Source organism: Hemibagrus wyckioides, linkage group LG11 (genome assembly GCF_019097595.1).
Source record: "Hemibagrus wyckioides isolate EC202008001 linkage group LG11, SWU_Hwy_1.0, whole genome shotgun sequence".
NCBI classification, from domain to species: domain Eukaryota; kingdom Metazoa; phylum Chordata; class Actinopteri; order Siluriformes; family Bagridae; genus Hemibagrus; species Hemibagrus wyckioides.
Genome location: NC_080720.1, coordinates 1,582,851 through 1,605,703, shown reverse-complemented (window position 1 = coordinate 1,605,703; position 22,853 = coordinate 1,582,851). Strand labels below are relative to the sequence as shown.

Below are 22,853 nucleotides of genomic sequence, written 5' to 3'. Positions count from 1 at the left end.
CCGCCTTCAGCAGTCCTATGGTACACACACACACACACACATACCGCCTTCAGCAGTCCTATGGTACACACACACACACATTCCGCCTTCAGCAGTCCTATGGTACACACACACACACACACATTCCGCCTTCAGCAGTCCTATGGTACACACACACACACACACACACATACCGCCTTCAGCAGTCCTATGGTACACACACACACACACACATACCGCCTTCAGCAGTCCTATGGTACACACACACACACACACACACACATACTGCCTTCAGCAGCCCCATGGTACACACACACACACACATACCGCCTTCAGCAGCCCCATGGTACACACACACACACACACACACATACCGCCTTCAGCAGCCCCATGGTACACACACACACACACACACACATACCGCCTTCAGCAGCCCCATGGTACACACACACACACACACACACATTCCGCCTTCAGCAGCCCCATGGTACACACACACACACACACATTCCGCCTTCAGCAGCCCCATGGTACACACACACACACATACCGCCTTCAGCAGCCCCATGGTACACACACACACACACACACACACACATACCGCCTTCAGCAGCCACATGGTACACACACACACACACACATACCGCCTTCAGCAGCCCCATGGTACACACACACACACACACACACACACACATACCGCCTTCAGCAGCCCCATGGTACACACACACACACACACACATTCCGCCTTCAGCAGCCCCATGGTACACACACACACACATTCCGCCTTCAGCAGTCCTATGGTAAACACACACACTACAATACATGCATGCACACACACACACACACACACACACACTACAATACACACCGCCTTCAGCAGCCCCATGGTACACACACACACACACACACATTCCGCCTTCAGCAGCCCCATGGTACACACACACACTACAATACATGCATGCACACACACACACACACTACAATACACACCGCCTTCAGCAGCCCCATGGTACACACATACTACAATACACTGCTATACATACACACCCATATACACACACACACACACACATACACACACCACCTTCAGCAGCCCCATGGTACACACACACACACACACACCACCTTCAGCAGCCCCATGGTACACACACACACACACACACACACACCACCTTCAGCAGCCCCATGGTACACACACACACACACCACCTTCAGCAGCCCTATGGTACACACACACACATACCGCCTTCAGCAGTCCTATGGTACACACACACACACACACACACACATACCGCCTTCAGCAGTCCTATGGTACACACACACACACACACATACCGCCTTCAGCAGCCCCATGGTACACACACACACACATACCGCCTTCAGCAGCCCCATGGTACACACACACACACATACCGCCTTCAGCAGTCCTATGGTACACACACACACACATACCGCCTTCAGCAGTCCTATGGTACACACACACACACATACCGCCTTCAGCAGTCCTATGGTACACACACACACACATACCGCCTTCAGCAGTCCTATGGTACACACACACACACATACCGCCTTCAGCAGTCCTATGGTACACACACACACACATACCGCCTTCAGCAGTCCTATGGTACACACACACACACACACACACACATACCGCCTTCAGCAGTCCTATGGTACACACACACACACACATACCGCCTTCAGCAGTCCTATGGTACACACACACACACATACCGCCTTCAGCAGTCCTATGGTACACACACACACACACATACCGCCTTCAGCAGTCCTATGGTACACACACACACACATACCGCCTTCAGCAGTCCTATGGTACACACACACACACACACACACATACCGCCTTCAGCAGCCCCATGGTACACACACACACACACACACACACATACCGCCTTCAGCAGCCCCATGGTACACACACACACACACACACACACACACACACACATACCGCCTTCAGCAGCCCCATGGTACACACACACACACACACACACACACATACCGCCTTCAGCAGCCACATGGTACATACACACACACACACATACCGCCTTCAGCAGCCCCATGGTACACACACACACACACACACATTCCGCCTTCAGCAGCCCCATGGTACACACACACACACATTCCGCCTTCAGCAGTCCTATGGTAAACACACACACTACAATACATGCATGCGCACACACACACACACACACACTACAATACACACCGCCTTCAGCAGCCCCATGGTACACACATACTACAATACACTGCTATACATACACACCCATATACACACACACACACACACACACACACATACACACACCACCTTCAGCAGCCCCATGGTACACACACACACACACACACCACCTTCAGCAGCCCCATGGTACACACACACACACACACACACACCACCTTCAGCAGCCCCATGGTACACACACACACACACACACACCACCTTCAGCAGCCCCATGGTACACACACACACACACACCACCTTCAGCAGCCCCATGGTACACACACACACACACACACACACCACCTTCAGCAGCCCCATGGTACACACACACACACACACACACACCACCTTCAGCAGCCCCATGGTACACACACACACACACACCACCTTCAGCAGCCCCATGGTACACACACACACACACCACCTTCAGCAGCCCCATGGTACACACACACACACACACCACCTTCAGCAGCCCTATGGTACACACACACACATTCCGCCTTCAGCAGCCCCATGGTACACACACACACACACACACACACATACCGCCTTCAGCAGCCCCATGGTACACACACACACACATACCGCCTTCAGCAGCCCCATGGTACACACACACACACATTCCGCCTTCAGCAGTCCTATGGTACACACACACACACACACACACACACACATACCGCCTTCAGCAGTCCTATGGTACACACACACACACATACCGCCTTCAGCAGTCCTATGGTACACACACACACACATTCCGCCTTCAGCAGCCCCATGGTACACACACACACACATTCCGCCTTCAGCAGCCCCATGGTACACACACACACACACACACCACCTTCAGCAGCCCTATGGTACACACACACACACACACACACCGCCTTCAGCAGCCCTATGGTACACACACACACACACCGCCTTCAGCAGCCCTATGGTACACACACACACACACACACACACACACACACACACACACCACCTTCAGCAGCCCTATGGTACACACACACACACACCACCTTCAGCAGCCCTATGGTACACACACACACACACACACCACCTTCAGCAGCCCTATGGTACACACACACACACCGCCTTCAGCAGCCCTGTGGTACACACACACACACACACCGCCTTCAGCAGCCCTGTGGTACACACACACACACACACCACCTTCAGCAGCCCTATGGTACACACACACACACACACCGCCTTCAGCAGCCCTGTGGTACACACACACACACACACACACCCCGCCTTTAGCAGCCCTATGGTACACACACACACACACACCGCCTTCAGCAGCCCTATGGTACAGTATATGCACATCATCACAGATGTCGTTAGCTAGCTTGCTTAAAGAAAAAAAACACTTTTGAAGTCCATATATGGGCTGAAAGACACGCCCTTTTAGCCTTTCTGTATGTTTTATATAAAAATGATAGAATTGTTAGAATGTTAGAGTGCTGAAGATTCAACGCTGAGGCTTACTGCAGCAGAACGAACCCAGACTGAAATTAGCGATCCGCGCTAAGTGTCAACTCTGTAATCACGCTGATTCCATACGGCTGGAAGACTTTAGTTAGCTACGTTCAGTCAGACAGGAACAGTCATACTTTCCTGTTAGCATTCAGTGCTAAGTGTTGTGAGTGATTTTAGAGTAAATGTCTGAGGAAAATGTTTGTGAATGGGAAATATGGGACTTTAGCACGCTAGCATGAATTCAGTTCAAAATACTGTGGGTAAGGTTTAACGCTGTTGCTAAGCAACTGAAAAAATGGCTCCTAGAATAAGCTTGCTAGTGCAATAAAAAACATGAATAAATTATCGGACTTGACGAATATGTGGGAAGTTAGCTGTTCTCCTGAGACTCTGTTTGAATTTGAGGTGGAGTTTACAATAAGTGCTGGAACACGGTTGCTAGGCAACCAGGAAAAACAGGAAGTACACCGATTCTGGCCTTGCTTATGACCCAGGCAAATGATAAGCTAGTTAACCAACACAGGAAGTGTAGAAAAAGAAAAAGGTGTTTGTTCCGGAATGTTCTGTGGTAACGGGCGGTGTTTACGCCTCTGTAGGAGAAGGACATCACTCCGGACCCTCAGCTGATGGACAAGGTGAACGAGTGCGGCGGTCAGATGGAGTTCATGCGCTTCCACAGTCAGCCTCTGAACCAGATTCCTCCTGACCTGTGTGACGTCTTCGACTTCTTCATCGCTCTCACCATCTGCAACACGGTGGTGGTGTCCTCACCCAATCAGCCGCGCCAGAAGGTGAGTCCGTGTCTTCATCCTGATCTGCTGCACATTTCTGCTGGAGGTGTGGCAGCTGCTCCTGATCCAATCTCTCTCTGACCCCTCATGTCCGAGAGCGCCGCCCAGATCAGACACGACACGTCTTCCGAGTTTATTTAGAAATCCTTCCGAGGAGCTGGCAGTGGGAGAGATGTTAGCCAGGGAGTGTGTGAGCTGCAGATAAACCGCAGTAGTCCGTTATCTGGAGCCAATCGCTGCCAAGTTCTTCATGGGTGTGGCCTTCAGCGCATGGATCTCTCACACACACAGCTCCTTGGCTCCTTGGCTTGGTTTAGAGACAGCACAGGAATCTCTGAGTTTTATTTTGTTTTAACACTTTAACTGAAAAAGTCTGGCTCTCATGAAGCGGAAAAAGACGGATAAATCAGCAGCGGGTTCTGTAATTTGGCTGAAATATAACATTTGATGATTAAAAATTTTTTTTTTTAAATTTAACAAAAATAATCCATCATTTCTCAGATTTTTCTAGTTTTATTTTAGTTAAAAAAAACTTAGATATTTGTGTGGTTCATGTGTGATTTGTTTATTTTTTATCAGATATTTTATCCAGGGCATTTTAAATTACATTATATTTGAATCCTTATTATTATTATTATTATTATTATTATTATTATTATCAGTAATAGTAAAAATTGACACAATACTATATTATATATTTTATTTATTTATTTATTTATTTTTTCCATGTTAAAATTTTCCACTGGAAATAAAAATTGTGTAATAAAAATTAACACAAATTATATGAATATTATGTTATTTACTATATATTTAAAAAAAGCATTGCCAGTGAAACAAGCATAATAACCTGAACATAATAATGCTTTAAGCACAAGGAAGCAAGTTAAATTTTTTTTTTATTAATAAAATGTATATTTTATCTGCAGTGAGATCAGACTCGGGTCCAGGGCCAGAACTGACCAATGATCTTCATCTCATTTTGATTTTTTTTTTTCAGGTGCGTCGTTTTGAGCTGAAATCTCCGGTGAAGACCATCGAGGACTTTATCAAGCGCTTCACACCGAGTCGCCTGACCTCAGGGTCCAACAACAGCAGCTCGTCCAGTCTGTCCACCAACCGTTCCTTGTCTCAACGTGCCACCTCCAGCTTTCTGTCCTCTCCGTCGGCCGAGAGCGCGCTGGCTAAGCTGGACGAGGGGCGTCTGCAGCAGGCCTTCAGCCCCGCCCCTCTAGGACACGACCCTGCCAAGGCTTCCTCTCGGGATGAAGGTGAGCTGCGTTACGAAGCGGAGTCTCCAGACGAAGCGGCTCTGGTGTACGCCGCCCGAGCCTACAACTGCGCTCTGGTGGGCCGACTGGCGGATCAGGTGACCGTGGAGCTGCCGCATGTGGGCAAGCTGAGCTTCGAGCTGCTGCACACTCTGGGGTTCGACTCCACACGTAAACGCATGTCTGTGGTGGTGCGACATCCGCTGACCGAGCAGATCACCGTCTACACCAAAGGAGCCGACTCCGTCATCATGGAGCTCATCAGACCACCTGCAAAAGGTACGAGAGCAGAACGACCGCTTTCTGTTGAAAAATACTGCGATTGGTTGGTAGGAACAGTGGTGATTGGACGATAGGTATAATGGTGATTGGACAATAGAGACAGGGGTGATTGGATGATGGGTATAATGGTGATTGGACGATTGGAACAGTGGTGATTGGGCGGTAGGTATAATGGTGATTGGACGATAGGAACAGTGGTGATTGGACGATAGGTATAATGGTGATTGGACGATAGGAACAGTGGTGATTGGACGATAGGTATAATGGTGATTGGACGATAGCAACAGTGGTGATTGGACGATAGTTATAATGGTAATTGGACGATAGGAACAGTGGTGATTGGACGATAGGAAAAGTGGTGATTGGACGATAGGAACAGTGGTGATTAGTGATTGGTGGTCCTTTTAAAATTAAGTCCCTAGAATTGTGCTTTAAAAATAATCGTCTCCAAATCCCTACAATATAAACACCAGGATTATTTGGTCTTATTACTATTTTTACACTTTATGGTTAAAATTCTCTGGAGCAGAAAGCCACGCCCCCTTTTTCTTCTGCTCCTCCCACATCAGAACACGATGCTTCACTTTCTCAGGTGAAATTGAAACTCAAACCTCAACAAAACCTGCAATATGTCAAGGTTCCAGCACTGAATTCTATGTGAAAGGAGAATATAGAGCTGGAAAGCTGACGTGGCTGAAAACGAGAGAGCGAGAGAAGGTCATGTGACCGCCTCTGGGTGGAGCTCGGGGCTCAGCAGCTTCAGACTCTACAAAGACTCCATTCAGGGGATGATGAAGGAAACGCAGACCAGGCCAGCGGTCACACACGTGACAGGAAGTGGCAGCCTCGCGTCTCCTTTGAAGTGTGTGAACAAATTACAACACTGTACAGACCTGGCCTCCATGTTCAACTGGAAAAACAAACATGGCTGCCTTTTTTCTAGCTCAACCTGAGCCTCGTGTTGCTGACTAACAGAGCCGTGGCTTACAGATGCAGTCTGACGTCATAACAATGTTTCTAAACTCTGCAATCTGTCCTTTAAAGCGTGACGTTTAAATGAGTAAATTCCTCTTAGAGCTGATTAAGGGGGTGGGGCTTGGCATGTACTTCATGTGATGTCACAGCTTTGAACCAATCATGTGTGACATGCAGTTGATTAGCCTGGAGAACGACATCATGGTACCTAAAGTTCACTTAGCTCCAGAAGCTGTTCTGTTCTAGCTAGCTGAATATTTTTTTATGTCAGTGACCATTGCCATGGTAACGTAATTTAAGTTGAACAGATCACGTCTGATATGCAAATTATTTGAGGATGTCAACACCCGGAAGTTTCTTTTCCACAGAAGCTAGCTCCATTCTAGCTCGCTAGCTAACTTAACAGAATTCATTGAAGAACATCGTGGTAGTCATGGTAACGTTGACCGATCTGCTGCTGTTAAATAAATCTGTGACGAAATGCCGAAGTAATCCGAGACTCCGAGCCTGACACGGTGCAGCTTGTTAGCTCATTTGCATACTGATGCATATTCATGAGGCCTGCTGTGTTTAATGCTGACGCAGGTGTGGAGATAATGTTCTCAGGCCGTTACACTGCTTTAGCATCTGAGGCTAGTTAAAAATGCCGTGCTTTATAGGAAATGCCCCGCTGCTGCACTTGTGTCATGTAAACAGGATGTATATATTTATTTCGACTTTTCTGGCTCCTCCTCAGCTGCTGGAAATGAAGAAATAATTTTGGCTTCTCTGCACCATGTCTATTCGCAGTAATATAAAAACAACAGTGGTTTAGCCGGCCGCCAGAGATGAAATCGTCTCCGTCTGTCGTGTGGCCGTAGGAAGCAGGTGGCGGCGCGCCGAGCTGAAAACATGTAGCGCTGGCAAGCCGACACCGTGCAGCCTGCTGATGAATCACGGGGGGGGCAGGCAGGCAGGCAGGCGAGGCGAGGTTTGGCGCTTTCGCCCACTCTTGGCTGTGTTCTGAGTGATAATCTCACTCCACTCTGGTGTGGGTTTCCTGTCAGGATGCAGGGGATAAGAAACACTTTATGAGGCTCACATGTCGACCTTTAAAACCATCGCCAGCTCCACCAGACACCGCAGACTGGGAGCACGGGGACGCGAGCACAAACTTTCCCCAAGAAACTTCTGTCCAGTCAAGTTACCAATGCATTAAAAAAAAAAGAGTAAATAAGAGAGGTATATGATTGGTTGGGGGGCGGGGCTCTGGATACACCATTTACAAATCATTTTATAACGTTTATATTTAGATATTTATTTACCCAGAGCACTCCGTCAACATGAGCTGCTCTTCAGTCTGTCTATCTCTCTATTTATCTATCTGTACATCCATCTGTCTGTCTATCTCTCTCTCTCTGTTTTGCATGTTTTCATTTATTTATTTGGCTGCACATTAGTGGACGTGTCTCTTGCCATGGTTTCAATGTTAGCAGTAACTGAAATGTCGCACTCATGTTGACTAAAAATAATAAATGTGTTTATTCTCTAAATATAAAATGACTCAGTTTTAAGATAAACAAAAATAATCGAATGTTTTTCTGTCTCCGTATCAGTTCACGTCTCATTTGCATATTTGCCACACCCACTTTGCATAGCCTCAGCTAGCTCTGCCTCCTGTCCCTGAATTAGAGGATTTTTTTCTTCATCGTGTTTAAATATCAGTTATTGTTTATTTATTTGTTTATTATTGTGTAAAATCATGTTACCGAATTGTCTTTAAAGTCACTTCTCCGTTCCAGAAGACTCCAAAGGCAAACGTCAGCGCAAAATTCTGTACAAGACACAGAACTACCTGAACCTGTACGCCGTCGACGGCCTCCGAACCCTCTGCATCGCCAAGAAGGTAAGATCTTTCTCTCTCCATCTCCTCTCTCTCTCTCTCTCTCTCTCTCTCTCTGTCTCTCTCTCTCTGTCTCTCCATCTCACTCTCTCTCCCCGTCTCTCTCTCTCTCTTCCTGCTTTAACCGTTAAATCACATTCACACTCAGACGGACCTCCTGGTGCTGGTGTTTTTCAGCATTTTTTCCACAACTTGCCGTGTTTCTAAACGCTTTCTCACACCTTTCACTTGCCATCTAACTTCCAGAATTTATTTATTTATTTATTAATGAAGGCCAAGAATGCAGCATGAAAAAGTTTAATGTGTCTAATAGTCATGTAGCATCAAAGAGATCATAATTATTATCATAATTATGGAGAGAGAGAGAGAGAGAGAGAGAGAGAACAAGAAAAAAGAGAGGGAGAGCGAGCGAGAGAAAGAAAGAAATGAAGGAAGAAAGGAAGGGGGGGGAGAAATGAAGAAACAGAGAGAGAGGGGGGAGAGAGAGAGAAAGAGAGAGAGAATGAGCATGTGTGTGTGAAGGTGTGTGTTAGCTGTGATGGAGACGGACTGTGTGAAGGTGTGTGTTAGCTGTGATGGAGGCGGACTGTGTGTGAAGGTGTGTGTTAGCTGTGATGGAGACGGACTGTGTGAAGGTGTGTGTTAGCTGTGATGGAGACGGACTGTGTGTGAAGGTGTGTGTTAGCTGTGATGGAGACGGACTGTGTGTGAAGGTGTGTGTTAGCTGTGATGGAGACGGACTGTGTGTGAAGGTGTGTGTTAGCTGTGATGGAGATGGACTGTGTGTGAAGGTGTGTGTTAGCTGTGATGGAGACGGACTGTGTGAATAACGTGACGCTGGATTTGTGCTTCAGGTCCTCAGTAAAGAAGAGTACGCCTGCTGGCTGCGGCGCCACCTAGAGGCCGAGACGGCCATCCAGGGCCGAGAGGAGCTGCTGTTCGATTCTGCGCTACGACTGGAGACCGATCTGCATCTCTTAGGTCAGAAACACTCGCACATCGCCGCTTTAATCGCTAACAAATACTTATTACTGCATGCTGCAATGCTGGATTGAGGCTAACATTAGCTAGTTACTAACAGATGCACCTCATCTCTGTTTCCATGGAAACTGTGACTTCATCCACATAAGCTAAAGAACTCCAGAAACCGTCACTGAGCAAATAAAGTATTTTGCTAACGCTAGTTAAATGTCTTATTTACACAATATTGTAATAATGCTAATGCTAGCTAGCTTGCTAGTTACCCTAACAGCTGGTTTAAACAGTGTAATGGTAGCTTAATGTTAGCTAGCTTGCTAGTGACCCTGACTGCTACTTTGCACATCTTGGCTTCTATTTTACACAGAACAGTGAAGCACCCTGGCTATTTAAGCTAGCTTATGTTAGCTTGCTTGCTACTGTTGTTTTGTCTACAGATTTCCAGTAAAATGTTCATTCGACTGCTGGTTTACACAGAACACCAGCTGGACTAATGCTATCTAGCATGCTACCAACCATTGCAACTGGTTTACATGGTGTAATGGCTAGGTTAATAGTTAGCTACTTTACTAGCAGTTTTGCTTGCTAGGTTATATAGTGGAATAGTTCAGTTTATCAAATGTTAGCTTTAGTTTCAGAGTTCAGAACTTAGCCAAGTTAACTTACAGCAGTTAGTATTAGCTATTAGGTTAGTTAGCTAATTGCTAATTAGCCTACTCTGTTATGTGGCTGTGTTAGGTAGCTTAGCTAATACCGCTAAATGAAAACATTTTTTAGAATCGCAATTCTGTCACAAATTTTTCAGTTTTTTAACTGATTTAAAAATTTGTAATTAAAGTTGTTTATTCTGGTTGTCAGGGGCAACGGGGATCGAGGACCGGCTGCAGGACGGCGTACCGGAGACCATCGCTGCTCTGAGGACGGCCGGGCTGCAGATCTGGGTTCTGACCGGCGACAAACAGGAAACGGCCATCAACATCGCCTACGCCTGCAAACTGCTCGACCCCGAGGAGGAAATCATCACGCTCAACGCCGACTCGCAGGTGTGTGTACGCGCGTGTGCAGGTGTGTGTGCACGCGTGTGTGTGTGCGTGTGCGCGCGTGTGCAGGTGTGTGTGCGTGCGTGTGCACGTGTGTGTGTGTGTGTGCGTGTGCGCGCGTGTGCGTGCGTGTGTGCGCGCGTGTGTGCGTGTGCGCGCGCGCGTGCGTGTGTGTGCGTGCATGTGTGTGCGTGCATGTGTGTGCGTGCATGTGTGTGCGTGCGTGTGCGTGCATGTGTGTGCGTGCGTGTGTGCGTGCGTGTGCACGTGTGCGTGCGTGTGTGTGTTAGAAATAATTTTACTCAGAAGCAGAAACCCAACGTCCCGTAGGTCAGACTGATGAGAAACAAGGAGCTGACCGTTTATTCGGATATGTTAATTTATTTAAATCAGGAAGTGAATGATTAGCGTCCCCTACTGTCTGACACTGTGTTTTCAGAAGAACAAACCTGTGTGTGTGTGTGTGTGTGTGTGTGTGTGCGCGCGCGCGCTCCTCAGGAGGCCTGTGCTGTTCTTCTTGATGAAAGCTTGCACTACATCCAGGCTAAGTTCCTGTGCAGTTCCTCATCTGACCCTCAGGCGACTCGTCTTGTCCAGCAGGACTACACCAGCGTTCACTTCCTGTCTCCGAGCTCTGGCTCCACCCCATCAGGCCCGTTCCTGGTGCACCGGTTGGGTCTGGTGATTGACGGCCGCACTCTGGCCTACGCTCTGGATAAGAGTCTGGAGGATAAGTTCCTGGCTGTGGCTCGGAGCTGCAGGTCTGTCCTGTGCTGTCGCTCCACACCGCTGCAGAAGAGCATGGTGGTCAAACTGGTGCGCAACAAGCTCAGGGTCATGACCCTGGCCATAGGTGAGCTTTTACACTATACACTGACTCCTCCCATCCCAGTCTATCCCATTCCCATTCTATCCCCATCTCCATACCTCATCCTCATCTCTATCTCCTTCCAATCCCATTCCATCACCATCCAGCTAAGTTCATTCCATCTCACCTACATCCCCATCCTCATCACAACCCTCACCCCATCCTCATCTCATCCCCATCCTCATCCCATCCCATTCCATCCTCTTCTTTATACCCATCCCAACTCCCATTCTCATCCTCATCCCTATCCCTATCCCTATCCCCATCCCCATCCTCATCCCCACCCTCATCCCCACCCTCATCCCATTCCATCCTCTTCTTTATACCCATCTCCATCCTCATCCTCATCCCCACCCTCATCCCCATCCTCATCCCCATCCCCACCCTCATCCTCATCCACACCCTCATCCCCATCCCCACCCTCATCCCCATCCCCACCCTCATCCTCATCCACACCCTTATCCTCATCCCCATTCTCATTCCCATCCACATCCCATCTCCACCCTCAACCTCATCCCCCTCAAATCCTACTTTATTCATTACTAGAATGTTAAATTCCTCTTGATTTTCCAGCTGATTTGCCATGATTCACAATCTCCAAAAAACAGACATATTAATGTTAATCACTGCAGCAGCCCAGTCTCCCTCCTCACAATTTCTTCTACATGAAATCTGGAGCCCAATCTGTGCAAAGTTCCACAGAGCCATGCTGCGTGATCACTCAACTCACTACACACTCCCATACACCACCGCTAATTACCCAGATGGAAAGAGAGAGAGAGAGAGAGAGAGAGATGATGAGAGAGAGAGACGCTCTGTGTGAGAGAGAGAGAGACACGCTGTGAGAGAGAGAGAGAGATGATGAGAGAGAGAGACAGAGAGAGACGCTCTGTGAGAGAGAGAGATAGAGAGAGATGATGATGAGAGAGAGAGAGATGATGAGAGGTCACTGCAGGATCTAGATGTTCTTTCTGGTCAGTTTTGTTAATAAGGTTTTTAATATCATGCTCCGGTTAATGCCGTGCATGCTAATGTTGTAATATTAAAATGCTAATGTAAAAACATTAGCGAAGGTCCAGACCTCCTCCCCCCGGGGTGCAGTGTGTGAGTGTGGACAGTTAACGAGTGTAGAGGTCAGGCTCGGGTGTGGACAGGGTCAGCGCTGTGGAGCGGTCCAGTGCCTTCACGCTGCTGTGAAGAGGAAGTATCAGTAACTCGGCTTCATCACACCTCACCGTTGCTGATTATTTTCCTGTAATCTCGCGACACACGGCGGTTTATTTGGTGATCTGAGGAACAATCGCTTGGCCTGGACTTCAAACGGCGGCTGTGTGAATAGCTTTGGTGGCGTGGCGTAAACAGCAATTGTTTCATTGTCCTGATTTAACCTGTGCTCACGTTTGGGTTGTTATTGTTTTGCAGTGCTAATTCAGTGGCTAAGCTGCAGGTTTGTTTTGTGTTTTACTTCCTGTACACTTTCATGGGCTTGTTTTCAGATGGAATTACAGCCTCACGAAAGTGAGGGAAAAATATCAACTAACACTCAATGAAAAAGAAATAACACTTAGCAACAATAACACTTAGCACTGCGTTTACACCGCAGTGGAAAAACTAGCACACATGAATATGCATTAATAAGCTAATTAAAAACGTCCTAGTCAGTTAAAGCTGCTAGTAAACTAGCTCACGTTAGTCAGGTGGATGTACGGACAAGTCTCGGGTTACGTCATCAAACATCAGTGTTACTATGACAACAACTTTTGTGCATCAGTAACGCTAATTATGTAGCTAGCTTGTTTAGCGCTCAGGCTCTGATCATTTGCATATCGGACATGATTGGGTCGTAAATATTGTGACATCACAAACTAAACAGAAGCAGCTGGAGATGATCAGAATTAGCATTTTAACTTTATTATTCCTACAGAATGTTTTTTGCGCTTTAGGAAATTGTTGTTTTGTCTCACGTCTCACGTACAGCAAGCTCCGCCCTCGCAGGAAGTAGAATTATCTGCATTTCCTCTGGTTCCTGGAAAGGTTCCTGTAGTGGAAGCACATCATATGTTTTTCACTTCCTTTAGTTCTAATGTAACTCTCTCTCTCCCTCCCTCTCTCCCTCCCTCCCTCACTCACTCTCTCTGTATCCCTCTCTCTCTCTCCCTCTCTCCCTCCCTCCCTCCCTCACTCTCTCTGTATCCCTCTCTCTCTCTCACTCTCCTTCTTCCCTCGCTCTCTCTTCCTCTTGCTCCCTCCCCCTTCCCCCTCTCTCCTAGGTGACGGGGCTAATGATGTCAGTATGATCCAGGTGGCAGATGTTGGTGTGGGCATCTCGGGGCAGGAAGGCATGCAGGTGAGAGCAGACCTGAGAGATCTTCAGTAAAGCAGGAACTCTTTAGAGCTGCACTTTAGTTCTGTTTAATTTCTGTTGTGTTTTCACTTCAAACTTAACATTTAATACTTTATATTCTGCACTTTACATTTTACACCATAAACCTTCTTATACTTTAACCTTCAAACATCACACTTTTCACTCGGTCCTGTGGGTTCTGTAACTCTGGGACCTTTAACCTGTGGGTTCTTTAACTCTGGGTTTTGTAGCCTGTGGGTTCTGTAACTCAGGGTTCTGTAACCTGTGGGTTCTTTAACTCTGGGTTCTATAACCTGTGGGTTCTGTAACTTTGGGTTCTATAACCTGTGGATTCTTCAACTCTGGGTTCTTTAACCTGTGGGTTCTGTAACTTTGGGTTCTATAACCTGTGGATTCTTCAACTCTGGGTTCTTTAACCTGTGGGTTCTGTAACTCTGGGTTCTGTAACCTGTGGGTTCTGTATGTCTGGTTCTGTAACTCTGGGTTCTGTAACCTGTGGGTTCTGTAACTCTGGGTTCTGTAACTGATGTCTCCTCACTGTGTCTGTGCCAGAGGACGTGTCCTGAACAGAGCGGCAAACATTTACATAAATGAGTAACTGCACCAATTAACCCTGCAGGTGGGGGATGCAGGGGTATGAGAAGAGGAGGGGCTGTTTTGGTGGGGGAGGGGCTGTTTTGGTATGGGAGGGGCTGTCTTGGTGTGGGAGGAGTCAGCACATCTGCTCCACACCTCCTTCTTCAGCCAGTTAAATGAAGTGGTTCCTGATGAATTCTGAATATTTTGGAGCTTCTGCACTTCCTCCTTCTCCACTGAGCACAGAGTCGATGATTAACAAGCTTTTCTTCATTAAACCCTGATCTCCGTTTAATCCTGTAGAACCCCGGAGTGTTTGAACACGCCAATGGATCCACACACACACACACTCTGAGGCTCAATTTCGCTCATTATTACAGAAAAAAACTGTGTATAACGTGTGTGTGTGTGTGTGTGTGTGTGTGCTCCTCACTGATTTTCTCTGGGTGTGTCCACAGGCGGTTTTGGCCAGTGCCGTGTGTGTGTACACATGCTCCTCACTGATCTTCTCTGGGTGTGTCCACAGGCGGTGATGGCCAGTGATTTCGCTCTTCCTCGTTTTCAGTACCTGCAGAAGCTCCTCCTGGTTCATGGACACTGGTGCTACTCTCGTCTGGCCAACATGATCCTCTACTTCTTCTACAAAAACGCTGTGAGGAACCGTTCCACATCCTCTGAATCCCGCTCCATGTTCATCTGAAATCAATATTCCTCTAGAGTTTTAAATAAGCTACAGAATACTACGCGTGCATGTTTAGCCATCGTTAAATATTAGCAGAGTTCAGCTAGCTACTTACTGAACAGTCTTGATTATACTAGCAGCTGCTAGCTAGCTAGGGTTAGCGCTTTAGCCAAACATGGAACTATAACAAAAGATTTAAAAGATTTAAAAGATCTGCTGGAACATTTAAATCATTTTAGCCAGGAGGTGCTTGTGTCTCTAATCTGAGCTAGCAGTCAAGCGTTAGCAAGCTTGCTCTGTTTACCTCAGTGACTGGTTTAGCCTTTTCCCAGCTAACACACAGAGCTAAAGCTACATGAAGGTTCTGTGCATCAGAAATACTATGAAGATATCTAAGAATACCAGGCATGGTGTTAGCTAGCTAGCTCACAAGCCTGGTCTTAGCTAATTAGCTCACAGGTCTGGTGTTTGCTAACTAGCTCTGGGTCTCAGGGTCTGGTGTGAACTGGCGCTAACTAGCTAAACATTTTCCTGAATGTTCTCTTTTCATTTCAGGCTGATTTCAGATCAAATTTAATTAAATGAATGCTACAGCGTTTAGAGGATGCTGTAAAACTTAACAGTAACAGAACATTCCATTGAGCTCAAAGATGTAGCATAACCCATGAAATCTTGCCTGCTCCAAATTAGCTGTCAGTTCTTTAATGCTAAAGTTACACACTGCCGCTTTAATGTGGCTACCCATTCAGGGGGATTATATAGAGATTTTGCAGTCAGTGCAGTGAAGTGTTTGTGTTACGCGGTGTTCGCTCTGTTATTAATGATGAGGTCTGGTCCCCGTGTCTGTGTGATGTCTGTATAATCAGCTGAAGACTTCACTGAAGTTCTGTTTCTGGTCCTGAAATATCTTTTATTTGTCCTTTGCTCAGATGTTTGTGGCTCTCATTTTCTGGTATCAGTTCTACTGCGGCTTCTCCGGCTCGGCCATGATCGATCAGTGGTATCTGATCTTCTTCAACCTGATGTTCTCGGCGTTCCCACAGCTCATCACCGCCACGCTGGACAAAGACGTTTCCGCGGAGACGTTGCAGGAGCTGCCGCAGCTCTACACGAGCGGACAGAACTCGGAGGTATGCTACGCTTTCAGCACTGCGGCAGAAAGAAAGCTCTGAAGCTGGGAGTTTAATCTGTAAGGTCTGTGTTTATTCTAAACTAATGGAGATTATACAAGGATACAGCATGAAAGTGGGACGCTAAGTAGCTGCAGACCATCTGTCCATCTCTCTGTCCATCTCTCTGTCCATCTGTGTTACTGCAGATGAAGTGCAGTTTGGGTTTTTGCCCACTGATTTTCAGCGTCTGGAAGCAGTTGTTGTTGTTGTTGTTGTTGTTTTGGGAAGTCAGTTACGTGGTGTGTCATGAACATGTTTACTGTAATAAATTGTCGCTGGAGGCTGAAAGCAGCAGCTGGTCAGCGTGTGGTCTCCATGCGAGCCGGAGAGGAAAGCGTCTGAGTCCTGAGGGAGCGTTCATCATCACAGAGAACATCCTGGAGCTCAGCTGTGGAGAAGTAGCTGCTGTCCTGAATGAATTTATTTTTTAAAAACAGATGAAGAGTATAAAGCTGGGGTTCTGCTGCGTGTGCATGACTCAGCTGGATTAAAAACTCCATCATTCCAGAAATCTCTTTCTGTTCACTTTGTTTTTTTTCTCTTAATCATGAGATGATGTATTAAAGTGGCGGTACGAGACATTTCCCTGTTTAGGCCTCACTACACGAAGGAAATGCTGTCTTCACACTACAGCATCCTCACACTGCTGACTGGCTGATTTACTTTCTGTAAATAATATGGAAGTGAGGTCCCCTCTCTCTCCCAGTTGCCCCCTAGCAGCCCCCCCCCCAGTTCCCCTTTCTCTCCTGGTTTCCCCCTCTCTCCCAGTTCCCCTCTCTCCCATCAACACTGTGACACCGTAACAACATTATACAACACTTTTTTTGTTTTTCTTTCTTGATTATTGTTTATTTGTTTATTGCTTTATTTGTTTTGTAGTTTGTTTTTCTTTCTTTCTCCGCTTGTTGTTTGATTTCATGTGTGTGTTTTTTCAGGAGTATAAGCCCTACATGTTCTGGATGAATATGATCGATGCCTTCTACCAAAGTCTCATCTGTTTTTTTATCCCTTACTTTGTGAGTCTCAGTTTTTCTTTAATAAACAATAATAAATCTTGTTGTTGTTGTTTGCTGAAGTTGTTTGTTGATGATGTCACAGGCGTACGCTGACTCAGACGTGGATCTGTTCACGTGGGGCACACCCATCACCACGCTGGCACTCTTCACCATCCTGCTGCAGCTTGGCATCGAAACCAAAACCTGGGTGAGGAAACCCCTGTGGAGAACTCGCACCAACACCTACAACACTACAGAAGAGGGTTCTCCTTCTACAGAGAACCCTACTGCACTGCCACTTCCTCCGGGTTCTCTATAGAACCTCTTCAGAAAGCTAGGAACCTTCACTTCCTCCTGCTGTCTCTTCACTCTGCTAATGTTTTACTCTTTACAATATTTAACTCCTTCCTTTTTTCTCTCCCTCTTTTTCATCCCTCCTTTCTTAGTTTTCTCTTACTTTTTAGTTTTTTCTTTCACTCTTGATCTTTTTCTTCTTTCTCCTTTTCCTTTCCCTCTTGATCTTTCTTTTTCTTCTCTTTCTTTCTTCCTATCTTTCCCCCCATTCCTTCCTTCCTTTTCCTCTTCTTTACATTTCTAGGTCTCTCTTACAATCTGTGTGGGTTTTCAGTGTTGCAGTAAAGCTGTAGCAGATTTCTACAACCACCCAGAACATGTAGGTGTAGACTCTAAATAACCTTCAGAGCTGCGTGTGCGTGCGTATGTGTGCGTGCGTATGTGTGCGTGTGTGCGTGCATGTGTGCGTGCGTGTGCGTGTGCGCGCGTGTGTCATGGGCTTGGATCCCATCTTGTATTTCTGCATCATACTCAGCATTCCTCAGACTCCGAATCTACAGACTGCGGCTCTGACCAGGATAAAGAGACTGCTGAAGATAAATGAAGGAAAGTTTGTGTAGAAAAAATTGCACACAGGGAACAGGATTCAGGGTGCAGTGTGTAGTGTATAGGGAGCAGGGCATATTGTGTAGGGAGCAGGGTTCAGGGTGTAGGGTGTAGGGTGCAGGATATAGTGTGTAGGGAGCATGGTGTAGTGTGTAGGGGGCAGGGTGTAGTGTGTTGGGAGCAGGGTGTAGTGTGTAGGGGGCAGGGTGTAGTGTGTTGGGAGCAGGGTGTAGTGTGTAGGGGGCAGGGTGTATGGTGCAGGGTGTAGTGTGTAGGGTGTTGGGAGCAGGCTGTAGTGTGTAGGGGGCAGGGTGTTGGGAGCAGGGTGTAGTGTGTTGGGAGCAGGGTGTAGTGTGTAGGGGGCAGGGTGTTGGGAGCAGGGTGTAGTGTGTTGGGAGCAGGGTGTAGTGTGTAGGGGGCAGGGTGTTGGGAGCAGGGTGTAGTGTGTAGGGGGCAGGGTGTAGTGTGTAGGGGGCAGGGTGTTGGGAGCAGGGTGTAGTGTGTAGGGGGCAGGGTGTAGTGTGTAGGGGGCAGGGTGTTGGGAGCAGGGTGTAGTGTGTAGGGGGCAGGGTGTAGTGTGTAGGGGGCAGGGTGTTGGGAGCAGGGTGTAGTGTGTAGGGGGCAGGGTGTAGTGTGTAGGGGGCAGGGTGTTGGGAGCAGGGTGTAGTGTGTAGGGGGCAGGGTGTAGTGTGTAGGGGGCAGGGTGTTGGGAGCAGGGTGCAGTGTGTAGGGGGCAGGGTGCAGTGTGTAGGGGGCAGGGTGCAGTGTGTAGGGGGCAGGGTGTAGTGTGTAGGGGGCAGGGTGCAGTGTGTAGGGGGCAGGGTGTAGGGAGCAGGGAGCAGTGTGTAGTGTATAGGGAGCAGGGCATATTGTGTAGGGAGCAGGGTTCAGGGTGTAGGGGGCAGGGTGTAGTGTGTAGGGGGCAGGGTGTAGTGTGTAGGGGGCAGGGTGTAGTGTGTAGGGGGCAGGGTGTAGTGTGTAGGGGGCAGGGTGTTGGGAGCAGGGTGTAGTGTGTAGGGGGCAGGGTGTTGGGAGCAGGGTGTAGTGTGTAGGGAGCAGGGTGTTGGGAGCAGGGTGTAGTGTGTAGGGAGCAGGGTGTTGGGGGCAGGGTGTAGTGTGTAGGGGGCAGGGTGTAGTGTGTAGGGGGCAGGGTGTAGTGTGTAGGGAGCAGGGTGTAGTGTGTTGGGAGCAGGGTGTAGTGTATTGGGAGCAGGGTGTAGTGTGTAGGGGGCAGGGTGTTGGGAGCAGGGTGTAGTGTGTAGGGGGCAGGGTGTTGGGAGCAGGGTGTAGTGTGTTGGGAGCAGGGTGTAGTGTGTAGGGGGCAGGGTGTAGTGTGTAGGGGGCAGGGTTTAGTGTGTAGGGGGCAGGGTGGAGTGTGTAGGGGGCAGGGTGTAGTGTGTAGGGAGCAGGGTGTAGTGTGTTGGGAGCAGGGTGTAGTGTGTAGGGGGCAGGGTGTATGGTGCAGGGTGTAGTGTGTAGGGGGCAGGGTGTAGTGGGTAGGGGGCAGGGTGTAGGGAGCAGGGTGTAGTGTGTAGGGGGGAGGGTGTAGTGTGTGGGGAGCAGGGTGTAGTGTGTAGGGGGCAGGGTGCTGGGAGCAGGGTGTAGTGTGTAGGGGGCAGGGTGTTGGGGGCAGGGTGTTGGGGGCAGGGTGTAGTGTGTAGGGGGCAGGGTGTAGTGTGTTGGGAGCAGGGTGTAGTGTGTTGGGAGCAGGGTGTAGTGTGTAGGGGGCAGGGTGTATGGTGCAGGGTGTAGTGTGTAGGGGGCAGGGTGTAGTGTGTAGGGGGCAGGGTGTTGGGAGCAGGGTGTAGTGTGTAGGGGGCAGGGTGTTGGGAGCAGGGTGTAGTGTGTAGGGGGCAGGGTGTAGTGTGTAGGGGGCAGGGTGTAGTGTGTAGGGGGCAGGGTGTAGTGTGTAGGGGGCAGGGTGTAGGGAGCAGGGTGTAGTGTGTAGGGGGCAGGGTGTAGTGTGTAGGGGGCAGGGTGTAGTGTGTAGGGGGCAGGGTGTTGGGAGCAGGGTGTAGTGTGTAGGGGGCAGGGTGTTGGGAGCAGGGTGTAGTGTGTAGGGGGCAGGGTGTTGGGAGCAGGGGGCAGTGTGTGGTGTGTAGGGGGCAGGGTGTAGGGAGCAGGGTGTAGTGTGTAGGGGGCAGGGTGTAGTGTGTAGGGGGCAGGGTGTAGTGTGTAGGGGGCAGGGTGTTGGGAGCAGGGTGTAGTGTGTAGGGGGCAGGGTGTTGGGGCAGGGTGTAGTGTGTAGGGGGCAGGGTGTAGTGTGTAGGGGGCGGGGTGTAGTGTGTTGGGAGCAGGGTGTAGTGTGTAGGGGGCAGGGTGTATGGTGCAGGGTGTAGTGTGTAGGGGGCAGGGTGTAGTGTGTAGGGGGCAGTGTGTTGGGAGCAGGGTGTAGTGTGTAGGGGGCAGGGTGTTGGGAGCAGGGTGTAGTGTGTAGGGGGCAGGGTGTAGTGTGTAGGGGGCAGGGTGTTGGGAGCAGGGTGTAGTGTGTTGGGAGCAGGGTGTAGTGTGTAGGGGGCAGGGTGTAGTGTGTAGGGGGCAGGGTGTAGTGTGTAGGGGGCAGGGTGTTGGGAGCAGGGTGTAGTGTGTAGGGGGCAGGGTGTAGTCTGTTGGGAGCAGGGTGTAGTGTGTAGGGGGCAGTGTGTTGGGAGCAGGGTGTAGTGTGTAGGGGGCAGGGAGTAGTGTGTAGGGGGCAGGGTGTAGTGTGTAGGGGGCAGTGTGTTGGGAGCAGGGTGTAGTGTGTTGGGAGCAGGGTGTAGTGTGTAGGGGGCAGGGTGTAGTGTGTAGGGGGCAGGGTGTAGTGTGTAGGGGGCAGTGTGTTGGGAGCAGGGTGTAGTGTGTAGGGGGCAGGGTGTTGGGAGCAGGGTGTAGTGTGTAGGGGGCAGGGTGTTGGGAGCAGGGTGTAGTGTGTTGGGAGCAGGGTGTAGTGTGTAGGGAGCAGGGTGTAGTGTGTAGGGGGCAGGGTGTAGTGTGTAGGGGGCAGGGTGTAGTGTGTAGGGGGCAGGGTGTAGTGTGTAGGGGGCAGTGTGTTGGGAGCAGGGTGTAGTGTGTAGGGGGCAGGGTGTTGGGGGCAGGGTGTAGTGTGTAGGGGGCAGGGTGTTGGGAGCAGGGTGTAGTGTGTAGGGGGCAGGGTGTTGGGGGCAGGGTGTTGGGAGCAGGGTGTAGTGTGTTGGGAGCAGGGTGTAGTGTGTAGGGGGCAGGGTGTAGTGTGTAGGGGGCAGGGTGTTGGGAGCAGGGTGTAGTGTGTAGGGAGCAGGGTGTAGTGTGTAGGGAGCAGGGTGTAGTGTGTAGGGAGCAGGGTGTAGTGTGTAGTGTGTAGGGGGCAGGGTGTTGGGAGCAGCGTGTAGTGTGTAGGGGGCAGGGTGTTGGGAGCAGGGTGTTGGGAGCAGGGTGTAGTGTGTTGGGAGCAGGGTGTAGTGTGTAGGGGGCAGTGTGTTGGGAGCAGGGTGTAGTGTGTAGGGGGCAGGGTGTTGGGAGCAGGGTGTAGTGTGTAGGGGGCAGGGTGTTGGGAGCAGGGTGTAGTGTGTTGGGAGCAGGGTGTAGTGTGTTGGGAGCAGGGTGTAGTGTGTTGGGAGCAGGGTGTAGTGTGTAGGGGGCAGGGTGTAGTGTGTTGGGAGCAGGGTGTTGGGAGCAGGGTGTAGTGTGTTGGGAGCAGGGTGTAGTGTGTTGGGAGCAGGGTGTTGTGTCTTGGGAGCAGGGTGTTGTGTCTTGGGAGCAGGGTGTAGTGTGTAGGGGGCAGGGTGTAGTGTGTAGGGGGCAGGGTGTTGGGAGCAGGGTGTAGTGTGTTGGGAGCAGGGTGTAGTGTGTTGGGAGCAGGGTGTAGTGTGTTGGGAGCAGGGTGTAGTGTGTTGGGGGCAGGGTGTAGTGTGTAGGGGGCAGGGTGTTGGGAGCAGGGTGTAGTGTGTAGGGGGCAGGGTGTAGTGTGTTGGGAGCAGGGTGTAGTGTGTAGGGAGCAGGGTGTAGTGTGTAGGGGGCAGGGTGTAGTGTGTTGGGAGCAGGGTGTAGTGTGTAGGGGGCAGGGTGTAGTGTGTTGGGAGCAGGGTGTAGTGTGTAGGGGGCAGGGTGTAGTGTGTAGGGGGCAGGGTGTAGTGTGTTGGGAGCAGGGTGTAGTGTGTAGGGGGCAGGGTGTAGTGTGTTGGGAGCAGGGTGTAGTGTGTAGGGGGCAGGGTGTAGTGTGTTGGGGGCAGGGTGTAGTGTGTAGGGGGCAGGGTGTAGTGTGTTGGGAGCAGGGTGTAGTGTGTAGGGGGCAGGGTGTAGTGTGTTGGGGGCAGGGTGTAGTGTGTAGGGGGCAGGGTGTAGTGTGTTGGGAGCAGGGTGTAGTGTGTAGGGGGCAGGGTGTAGTGTGTAGGGGGCAGGGTGTAGTGAGTAGGGGGCAG

The 22,853-nt window shown here is 49.5% G+C and overlaps 1 protein-coding gene across 2 annotated transcripts in view; it reads left to right on the top strand.

The window, feature by feature from the left end:
- Positions 1–22,853, top strand: part of atp10a (ATPase phospholipid transporting 10A) — an 86,190-nt gene that overhangs the window by 57,820 nt on the left and 5,517 nt on the right. Inside the window, exons 9-19 of one of the 2 annotated variants that reach the window (XM_058403192.1) lie at positions 4,300–4,494; positions 5,492–6,041; positions 8,801–8,904; positions 9,756–9,882; positions 10,738–10,922; positions 11,418–11,772; positions 14,058–14,134; positions 15,255–15,380; positions 16,340–16,540; positions 17,518–17,598; positions 17,681–17,785. In XM_058403192.1, the coding sequence (XP_058259175.1) occupies positions 4,300–4,494; positions 5,492–6,041; positions 8,801–8,904; positions 9,756–9,882; positions 10,738–10,922; positions 11,418–11,772; positions 14,058–14,134; positions 15,255–15,380; positions 16,340–16,540; positions 17,518–17,598; positions 17,681–17,785 (2,106 nt within the window). The remainder of the gene's footprint in view (positions 1–4,299; positions 4,495–5,491; positions 6,042–8,800; positions 8,905–9,755; positions 9,883–10,737; positions 10,923–11,417; positions 11,773–14,057; positions 14,135–15,254; positions 15,381–16,339; positions 16,541–17,517; positions 17,599–17,680; positions 17,786–22,853) is intronic. The other variant, XM_058403193.1, reaches the window with a different exon arrangement.